Genomic DNA, 11270 nt, shown 5'->3' with positions numbered 1-11270 from the left:
ACAACGGGAGGAAAGGGGGTGGGGGGTGAAGGCTGTAAGCTCGGGAGGCGAGTCGGCTACGTCTCACAAAAAACCGCTCCTTTCGCCCCGTCATGGCGACAATATCCGCACCGGTGCGTGGCTAAGCTGCGTGCCGAGGCCTCGCGAGCGGTTAACGGGCGCGACTCACCGGCGCAGAGGATGGATGGTTGCGGATTTGGGCCCCAGCTTCTCTCTGACGCCCCAGGATTTCACTCCGACAACATGGCGGCTCGGCGGAGGAGTAGGCGCGAGCGCTGCATGATGGGAAGGGACGGGAGAGCGTGCGGTTCGTTGCGCCAACCGGGGAGGGGAGGGCCGCACTGGGGCCCGCATCCTTTGTTAGGCCCTGTGCTGCATTTATGGACCTCATTCACAGCGTTTGTCAATGGACGAACACTGTACATTCATTACTGTACGGAGGGTCGGCGGCGGCGGCGGGACCCGGAAAACAACAACATGCTTAAGGTACACTGAGACAGGAAACATGAATTATTTTCATGAAACATAAATACTACTTTGTGGGGGTGGGGGGGGGGGGGGGGGGGGTCTCCACAGTAACCAGGTAACCGGCAGCCATGGCAACGCGCTGCGGTCAGAGACACTGAACGTCTCACGGTGCGCCCTCCCCCCCCCCCCAAGTAAGCCCAAAACAGAAGCCTCTTCCCGGCCACTCGGAGCTGAGCGGGCGGCTCTCCCGGTCCGCTCCCCCGGGGCTCCAGGGAAGACTGCCGCAAAGTGTGTGGAGATGACGTAAGGCAGACGGACTGTCGCTATGGCAACAGTGAACATTCCCCCTCCCATTGAATGCATATTTTGAGCATAAAAGCATGACTGGAAGACCATTTAAAATGTTATAATTGAGTTTTTAATATTAGTGTGAATATAATTGGTATGGCTCAAGTCAACAAATATTTTTAGGCACAGGGTGGACCAAAAGTAGGCCCTGGCTTGAAACAATATTTTAAACCCCTGATCTTGTTTTCAAACCTTACTTTGAAATCGTAAAGCTTCCATGGAACCCTAAAACTCACCTTGAAACTCTATTCTGGAACCCTGCCCCTTTCCTTGGTTCTACAATAACTTAAAAGAAATAATCCCGAAAGCTTTCACAGGAATGGAAAAATCATTCTATTAATAAGGACACAAGTTTGAATCTCATGTAGAAAGTGTGTTTTTATTATTATTTCAAACTAGCGTGCACCTTTACTGTATGTAAAGATGTTGACCACCCGTCTCCCTCATTCTGCCCGTCTCCTGTCATTTGACAGACAAAAAAGTGTCAAAGAGCGTGTTGAGATGTTTGAGTGAGAAGACCAACAAGAGACACAGATATGAAGTCAAAAATATATCCCCCACGCCTCCACAACTTAATGCAAGCCCCTCTTTTTTTTTTTTTTTTTTTTTAAACAAAATCAGTCATTGGCTGGTTATTTACATGCAGAGTATTCCCACCATCGCCCCTTAGACGCACTAATGCCTGATCCCAAAGCCGTCTGCACTACCCACTCCTCTTTGGAAAGTCACCTGCCTGACACCAAATTTGGCACAGCCACACTAAACAGATGGACAACACTAAATTGTGATTCTTTCTTGTGAGTTTTCGTCATAGGGTGTGGGCAGAGCTTGGCAGCAAAGTTCGAGGATTCGCCAAAAATGCAAAGCGCCCCAAACGATGTTGGAAAATGTTTGCGTCCGGCACCAGTGTGTCCGATTGACACGGAATCCGGCCTCGCGCGTTTGTCATGACAGGACGCACCAAAATGAGTCTCGAAGCGATGTTGTGAAGCGCACAGGTAGTCGGCCATTTTCCGGGATTTCGGCTCTCGACGGACTCCTGCAGTGGAATTCACCCGAAGTGGGTGCAGTGGACAGAAGGGCGGCGATAAACTGCAAAACTTCCATTTTGTCGTGGCCGTATGTTTCCTGCGCTTTTGTTTTTGGATGGTTTTGTAGACCGGTTGCAGACGGCTTTGGGAGTAGGAATCTCGAGACTGCTCTAGTTTGACATCACCACATTCTAAAATGATAATGAGTCGTGCCTTTCTTTTCTTTTTTTTAATTACGGGACCCTCCCTCCCACGACAACAATGGTCCGAGGTGCGATTTCAAAGCACTGGTTAGTCCTGTGACACACACACACACACACACACACACATTCTGTAGTAGACTAGACACATTCGTGTTGCTAGCTGGTAAAGAAGTGTGTCTCTGGTGAATTCCGGTTCATCCCACCTGACCTTCCCTCCGACATGCCGGTTCATCCCTGAGCTTGGTACATTCCATTCAGGGATGGTAATCTTACTCAGGCACACACAAACACTCACACTCACACACATCTCTTCTCCAAGGCGGGCTAAGCGAGTTCTCCGATTGGTGCCGCCACCTCGTTCCATCCGCAGTGGCACTGTTGGGCTTGAAGGGGGCGCAAGCGTCTGTTAGCCAGCCCTGGGGTGCAGAGAGGACGCGTTAAGACCGAAAAGGAGAACGTGAGGCTAATAATCATAATAATAATAATGCGCCCGACTTACGTGTAGAGAGGCTGCAGTTGCAAGTGCGAGGACTTCTGAGGAGGCTGGTAGCCGTACGAGTCGAAACCGCCGATGAAGTCGACTTGGCGAGAGAAGGAGAGGAAAGATTCATTTTGTTTTACATCCGAGGTCTGACTGTGTTAGTAGAACTTATTGGATCGAGAGCTAAAGAATGGAGCTCCACACATGACGTGGCGGGGGGAAAAAGGACATTTTGTCCACAATATACAGCAGATAATAACGTGCACGCAAAACGCTAATTTGTGGCCACGAGAGACCGGAACTACTTTGAGACCACAAAATGGGTATAATGTGCTCACGAAATACTCATTCGCAAAAGTGATCAAGTCATGTGACTTGAGTCAGACTTCCGTCCCCAATTTTAGGATTAAACCTTTAAAAAAGGTGTACAAGTATACAAGTACAGATACTGAGCGCAGAGTGGCTAATGTGTGAATATATGTTCTATGTCATTTGTAACTAACTGTTAGCAAATCAATGCAAAATACAAATGTACATGCCAAAAATTGTTTTTTTTTTTTTTTTTTCATATTTTCCCCAAAACATTCAAGTACAACACTGGCAACTACGCTGTACTTACTCCCACCTCGGTACACAAAATACCAAATGTTAGCCTCAAATCTTAATTGTCTCAGTCATCTTTAATTTAGTGTCACAATAACAACACAAATAGCAATGTGCTTGCTAGAAATTGCGCTTTTTCTTTATGTTTTTGCGCCCAGTCATCCAGGTCATCGTTATCCACAAAAGTTGAACCGGGGCCACTGGGCCTCTTCTTGGTTGTTGAATTTGTTTGTATTTTTTCTCGTTTTCCGAAAACATTCAAAAAGAACTTCGGCAATTATGCTATCGTGCTAACCAAATGAAAAATGATAATATCATTTGAGGACAGTTGGGGAAGAAACTGGAGCACACCCTGTCTAGAAACGACAAAGTCGAGGACATCTCACGTTGCAATTTTCTTACGCCGACGTCCAAGTTGTTCATGGGAATGATATTAAACCCACAAATTAGTATTTCTGCCATTTTATAAGCCGCGCACGCCACTGATGTACGGTCGGGGTCATGGCTGCCGAAGCGCTGACAGTCAGACTTACAAATTTCCTCTTGGGTCACTATATCCCAATGAGAGGAGTGCCGAACTTCACTCAAGCTGGTTCAGCCATCTCAACGACTTGGCTGAGATATATTATGCTCAAAAACAGAAAATCCACTCCAGGTCCCTGTGACTTGAAATATCTTCTTCATACTCTCTCCAAGCAGAAAGTCAGAAACATAAGAATCCTTCCAGACGTGCTGATGGTAAAACTTGAAATCTTACGAAAACTAAATGATTTCACATGACTTCCCTGACAAAGACTTTCAACAAGGACGAAGGCGAAAACACTCACAGCTGTCCTCGTCGTCCTGGAAGACTTTGCTCATGTAGCACGCGTACACGAAGCCAAAAAGCTGCTCAAAGACAAGATAGTTGCATGTTCTTACATACTGTACATACGCTAGTGTGTAGTTGTCGTACACAGCGTGTACACGATGTCTTTCTACTTACGGCCAGCAGGACCTGGATGGCCGAGCTCAGCACTTCGATGTACTGGTAGTCCAGGAGGCAGCCCGAGACGGTGATGACGTGGTGGTCGTCGGGGGCCAAGTGCGAGTCCAACACCGGCGTCACCAGGCAACCGGGACCGTGCTCCATCCACCAGGAACGGTGCAGGGACGTGTTGAACGTCATCAGAAAGTCCCTGTCCTACACGCGCACGTTGAGAAAACATTACGATTGGGAAGTGGCGCCCCCTCCTGGAAAGGTCGACAAAATGAGCCTCCGACACCAGTTTCACGAATCAACGTGAATTGAAATTGTCTACCATAGCAGGACGCAACAAAGGTCTCCTAGAGCCATGCCTGAAATTGAACAAGAAGTCATCCATTTTGGCAGGCACGTGCACACATAGACCCCAAGTAGTGCTCAAGCACATCCCTTTAGCCCTGGATGGAAATCGTGCCCTTTTTGCTATAGCCCTTTTTTTTTTAATTCATTCATCAATATAAAAATGTACAAAAAAAATGAAAAACCTCTGTCATCAATTCCACCCATAGTGCTTTGACATTTGGGAGTACTTGGTAGAATTGTACGTATGCTCCCACCTTCATTTCTGTGGCGTTAATCAAACAAACGTGTTCTGTCCCTCATTTAATATCAGTTTGAATGTGATTGCTTAATTTTGAACACAGCCACATCCCCATCCATAAGAGGGTGTGTGCACTTATGCAACCACATTATCTTCTCAGTTGTTTACTTTTACTTCCCCTCTCAACATTGTTTGAATTCAGTTGTACAGGTTACAGGTTAAATTAATAGTGTAAAAAAAAAAAAAGAAAAAAAGTGTTAAAATGATTTATCTTGGTCTCATCTTCGTCTTTGTCTGAAATCGAACAGGATTTTGGCTGTTTTGAGTTGAAACAAATCTGTTGGACTCTAAAATAACACAAGTCTCAATGACCCACACCCGAATGTGAACAGGGAGTCGTCGGCCATACTGGACTGAAGTCGCCATTTTTGGGGCATTTCTTTCACCCCAAATGACTTCCTCAAGCCGTGACGATCATATCAAGGATTTGCCGTGAAAAACCAAAAACACTAAACGGGTTTGATCATCCGTGATGCTATCAATCCCTCCGACTATTCCCACTTTCCTGAAGTTACCATTGTTGTTATTGCGCCTTTTCCAGAAATAGCTTTCTTCGGACTTCTGATTGGCGACGGTGGCCTTGAGAGCGCCAGCTGTTCCCTCAGCGCTGAGAAATGTGCTTCAATATACATCTATGTTTTCAAGACATGTTTTTTTTTTTTAAATCAATATTTTTGTCGTTTTCTTCATATAATGCCTGTAAATTGTTAAAAAAAAAAAATAATAATGTCAGAAAAAAAGTCCTCATTTGTCAAGGCTCTTAACATAACAGGCTGCCTTCCGGGCTAAATCTCTTGCAGCAGCGGAACATCATCGTCATGTTGGTATAAACATTATAAAGAGCACTTAGTTGAGAACGCCTCAGACGGATCTTTCTGATGTAACGGCGCGCAAAACAGGAATTGTTACATTCTCGTCTAATGGGGAAGGACTTGAACTCAACTTTGTGCGCTTTGCGGTGATCTCTAAAATAGCTCATGAATAAAAAACTGGTAAAAAGCGTGAGGGATGTGCCCTGAGGTTGTGGAGAGGGAGGGCGACTTTGCGGCTGCTGGAATACGGTCCGCTACTTTCAAAACCACTGGGGAAGAGAGCAAAAGAAGGGGCGGAAAGGCTTTTGGAGCGCTTGTTTTTCCCCTCCCCCCCCCCACCCCCCTCGTCCTCGTCGGTCTCGGGAGGCTTTGAAGCTACTCTGCTGCTACGCTGCCCTTATTTTGCAGTTCAAGTGAGATCCCATTCCGTCATCAACTTGCCTCCTGCGTGCGTTTCAAGTTGGGGGGGAAACTGCCAAAAGCAGGCGATTGGTGGTCCTCTGGGATTTTATTCAAAGGGAGACTTTCATTGAAAGTGGATCCGATCTGGATTAAATTTGGTTTGCTTTTGCTGTTTCCAGAGTGGGCATACTCATAGCCAATTGGATTAAAACTGGATCAAATTTAACTTAAATTGAGTAAATATGACATCTTCAATACACATTTCAACTGGATCTGACCTGGATTGAATTTAGTAAACATTACTTCTTTAAAACGGTCAATACAAATTTCAATTTTTTTATGTAAACTAAATCTAATCTCCGTTACACTTGAACCTGCTTAACATTTACAGCATACTCCATGCAAATTTCATTTGGATTACATTTTGTTTGACATTCATTTTACAGTGTACACACGGTAAATGTATGTAATTCAAATCGGATCTGATCTGGCTTTGATATTAGTTTTTGAGGAAAGGAATAGCAAAATTCATCCAAACTAGACCTGATCTGGATTCAACTTGGCTTGATGTTAGTTTCACAGCCTACACATATCAAATTTCATTCCAACTGGACCTGATCTGGATTAACTTGTTTCCACTGTACAAGCTTCAAATTGTCTAATCAAGAGGAGACTGAGGACTGGAGAAGTTACCTGAGACAGCTTGCCCACCTCCAGGTAGAAGCAGATGATGAAGGCGTTCCAGCCCACCCACAGCACCAGCCACACTGCGTACTACAAACACACAACAGGCTTGTTTCAGACCCGCCCATTTTCGCAACTGCAAACGGTACTCACAAAGATGAGGTATCGGAAGCGGAACTGGCACGGTGCCGAACATGCCCAGGATGACGGCCATGATGTGCAGGAAGTTGGCCAGGATGGGCGCCCACTGGTAGCCCAGGAAGTCAAACACCTGCCTCTGAAGGGCGGCCACCTGCCAACCAGGGGAAGTCCCGTAAGAACGTGGCGGCGGCGCGCATCGCGGTCACGCGGACTGCTGCGGCTGTTCCCATGGTAACTGCCTGGAGCCCGGTCTGTGACGCCCCCCCCCCCCCAAACTAATGAGGATGTACGGGCCGCAGTCCCCAACAATGGCCTGCCCCCGCCCCACGCACACACTCAATGCCATCATCATGGTGAGCTCGTGTTACACACTTATTACATTCGGACAAGACAAGAAAAATAACAACAAAACAAAACTATTTTTAGACGCAAGGAGCTGCTAAATTTAAATCCAGAATGGACGCCAGATGGCGAATGGGGGCCCACCAGCGCATGTTTGAGGGCAAACCCCCCCCACACACACACACACACACACACACACTAAGCAGCTGCAACTCTAAGCACTGACTGTACTGGACAAAAATGTCTGATTAGCCCGCATGTAGCACGCTGGTCTAATTATTCCCTCGAGCAGCACACAGTGTCTAACATTGATGTGAGGCGTTCAAGGAACCTCAGACGTGGGCTATCTGTAACTACATACAGTATTGGATATGAAATTTATTAGCCAAACACTTCCCAGAAGCAATAACTGTGTTTGTATAGCAACCTTCAGAACGCAGCAATTTGTCTAGTTATGCGTCTATGTTTGGAGATAACAAGATAGCTCGTATGTAACGTCTTGGATTTATTTGCCTGGCTTTTACACGAGTAAAAGTGCCGCCCCTTCATAAATCATATAGATGTTGTTCCAGGCCTCCAAAACAACCATACATACAAAGATAATCAGCGTAACGCTCGCTAACGGAACACACTCTAGTAAAAAGCTTGAACATCATTGAGATTTGAGATGCATGCATGCATTTGAATTGGTGCACAGAGATTTTCCATGACAGCATTGCATACGAATTTGTAATCTGGATCAGATCCAGATTCATTGTAGTTTCAAATTCTGTTTTACACACGGCAAATTTCTCTCAAACTGGATTATATCTAGATTAAACCAAATAAGCATTACAGTTTTCCCGATGCACATTTCCAAATCAGTTTTCCTTCAAATCAGATCAAATCTGGACATTGGTTTGATTTACGATTTCAGACTACATACATACTATATAGCATTCCATTCAAACTGTATCCAATTTAGTTTCAATTAAGTGAACATTACACCTTAATAAATTCAAATGTCATTCAAACTGGATGCAATCTAGATGGCATTTGGTTAGACATTAGTTTTACAGCATACCGGTAGCAAATTTAAAATTCGAGCCGATCTGAAATAAACCTGACATTACAATTTATAGACTGCGTAAAAGAAACATTTTATGGAAACTGGATTGGATCTGGATACAATTTAGTTAACATTACATCTCGACTCTTAAAACAGAATATACATTTCACATTCATTCAAACTGGATCTGATCTAGATTAAATTTGGTAAACACGAGCTCTTGACTACTACTACCGAGACTAAATACAAATGTCATATTCCATTCAAAGTGGATCCAGTCTAAATTCAATTTGGTAAACATTAGATCTTGATTACTATTATCAAGACTGATTACAAATGTTGTATTTCATTCCAACTGGATCAGACTTGTCTTAAATTTGGTAAACATTAAATCTGGGTGACTACTCCTATCAAACTGAATACGAATGTCACGTTCCATTCAAACCGGATCTGATCTCAATTAAATTTGGTTCAACATTACTTTGACAGCAAATGTAATTCAAACCGGATGAGACCTCAGATCCAACCGAGTTTTTATCCAGAATCTGGATGACTACTCTATACGCAATTGATTTCAAACCGGATCATATCTGGATTCAATTTCGTCAACATCCCAACATCCCAGAATCCGGCTAAAGCCTCGGTTGAATCTTGGAGGTTTTTGACGTTACACCTTCGAGACTTGTGGAGAAGAAGGATTTGTGTTTCCCTCGGAACTCAAGTGCCAGGGTCGTCGGCGGCCACTCACCAGCTGCAGGGCGCATATGCCCAGCAGCGTGCATCTCCCGTCGCACTTCCCCATCTTGGAGGGCTCGGCACGCGGCTTGGGGCCGCGCAGGCTCCGGGGGAAGGACGGCTCCCCGCTCAGATCCAGACTTGCCCGGCCGTGTCAGCTCACACCATTCCGGGCACAGGACGCCCTCCCTGCCGCCTCCTCGCTGCTTCCTCCGAGGCTCGACCGGTGCTTCCCCTCACAGCGGGTGGCCCATTTTATGCTGAAATGACGCTCAAAACAAAGTCTTCTTCCAGGCGGTCGGAGGAGGACTTCGCTGCGGTCAGACCACCGGCGACAAGCGACTCACCTCGGCCACACCTTCCGGAGGGTCTGCGGGCAGGCGGGGAGGGAGGGAGGGGGGCCACATTCACACACAAAGGCACAAAGAGAAGCGGAAAAGTGTGATGATGGGCCCCGGGCTGCAGACAGAAATCAGCATCATATGATAGCGACGGCGGGGGGGAGGGAACCGAGCCCGCAGCGTCGCTCCGGAGGCTCCTGCGACGGACGCACAAAGCAGCCCGTTGTGACTCACCACGTTCGGATGAACAACAAACGCGGGCCCCCTCGAAGGCTCCTCGCTCTTTCCTCTCGGTCGCGCTCCACCGACACCGGCTAGATTCCGTTTGGGGATACCGGCGAGTTGTGGGGGGGGGGCGGAAGGGGGAGACAAACAAACAAACAAAAGCACCGGGCTCCCTCGCTTCGTCTCTCCTCGCCGTCTTTTGTCAACAATCGGTGCCGGGGCGTGCGCAGGAGGAGCCGGAGGAGTGAGGGAAAAGAGGCGGGCGGGAGAGCGAGGAAGAGGGGGTGGAGGGGGGGGGGGCGGTGCTGGGGGATGGGGGCTGGCCGTGGTGGTGACGACCCCCCTGGAGGAGGAGCTGCGTGGATCATGCAGGGGGGGGGAGAAAAGAGGAGCAACAAAGGGGGGGGACATGAGCTTGGATGAGCGGATGATGCCCGGCAACAACTCACTGACGGCCCGCGGAGGTGCTCGGATATTCGCCTTCACTTTATCCACATCGGATGTGCAATCTGGATCACATTCCATCGGAAGCAAACCGAGTAAACATTACACTTTATACTCTCGCTCTACTTTGGCGCAATACTTGAGATAGCAAAAAAAAAAGTCTTCGTTGCTTCCAAGTTGCACTCACCAGCCAGAAGTAATAATAAAGTAGAGTATCGTTACTAACTCTCCTCAAATGTCCTTATAGACACATCAAACATTAAAAAAGGGGAAAAACATAGCACGTTAAATGGCTGCATCTGTTGCGCACATGTATGAACACACACGCGTAAAGATTAAAAGCAGGACAGATTTGCTTTCGTTTGTCATCTGTTGCCAGGAGATGCTATCGTTTTGGATTACTTACGTACTTTGTGCTTATGATTCTATTTCAAAAAATCTGCCCCCCCCCAGCATCTGCAACAAAGATTCAACGCTTTCAGTCAGTCTTTCCGTGTGGCCCGGTCGCTCGCTCGGGTGGGCGAGGACCAGCCGGGACGCCGGCCTCGTGGCGTGTTCAGGTGTGCCTTTAGTTCTGGATTGCGTTTGCCTTCACATTAGAATTGACAGACTATGCAAATACACATCAAGTTTCATTCCAATTTTGGAATGGAACCCGCCACATGTTGCAGTTTACAGAATAAACAGAACGTTGCATCGCAAACTGGATCAGATCTGCATTTGGTTTGACCTTTCAATTGAAATATTCTTCCCGCAGCAAATGGCATTCAAATTGGATCACATGTGGATTCAACTTGGCAAACATTGCATTTTAGAGTAAACACGTCAAATTTAATTCAAACTGGATCAGAACCAGATTAAATCTACTTTGGCAATTTAGTGATTCGGCACACAGTACATTTCATCAATAAAACTGGATCATACCCGAATTAAATTTGGTTTGACGTGACGATTTAAAGATTTAGCATACACATTATACACAATTTATTTCAAACTGGATCACATCTGGATTGAATTTAGTCAACATTACACCTCCAAGCTTGAATACAAACAGAAATCTTCATTCAACGGTTGGGGGGGAATTTCACAATTGATACCGTTACTGTTTCAACTCATTATTTCTCATCTCATCTTTAACACAGAAATACCCGACATCAGCATCAAGGTAACAAACATCTAGGAACCGTTTTCAAGTTAGTTTTGGGTTTTTAGCAAAGCATCATCTGACAAAAAAAAAAAAAAGACGTTTTCTTTACAGAATACGTGATTTTTATTAAAAAGAACCAAAAAAAGGAATTAAAAAAGTATTTGTTGATGTCCTTACACACTCATAAGCA

At 46.0% G+C, this 11270-nt stretch overlaps 1 protein-coding gene across 1 annotated transcript; it reads right to left on the bottom strand.

Moving 5' to 3' along the window:
* Positions 1 to 2374: 2374 nt before the first annotated feature.
* On the bottom strand, positions 2375 to 9018 carry nkain1 (sodium/potassium transporting ATPase interacting 1). The gene is given in 8 exon segments (XM_061664790.1): positions 2375 to 2466; positions 2550 to 2631; positions 3962 to 4022; positions 4120 to 4317; positions 6667 to 6747; positions 6811 to 6837; positions 6839 to 6949; positions 8937 to 9018. Coding segments are annotated over 8 exon segments (624 nt in total). The 5' UTR covers positions 8991 to 9018; the 3' UTR covers positions 2375 to 2456.
* Between the last annotated feature and the right edge of the window lie 2252 nt (positions 9019 to 11270).

This window comes from Phycodurus eques, chromosome 20 (genome assembly GCF_024500275.1).
Source record: "Phycodurus eques isolate BA_2022a chromosome 20, UOR_Pequ_1.1, whole genome shotgun sequence".
Classification (NCBI taxonomy): domain Eukaryota; kingdom Metazoa; phylum Chordata; class Actinopteri; order Syngnathiformes; family Syngnathidae; genus Phycodurus; species Phycodurus eques.
This window is presented reverse-complemented; position numbering and strand designations above follow the sequence as displayed.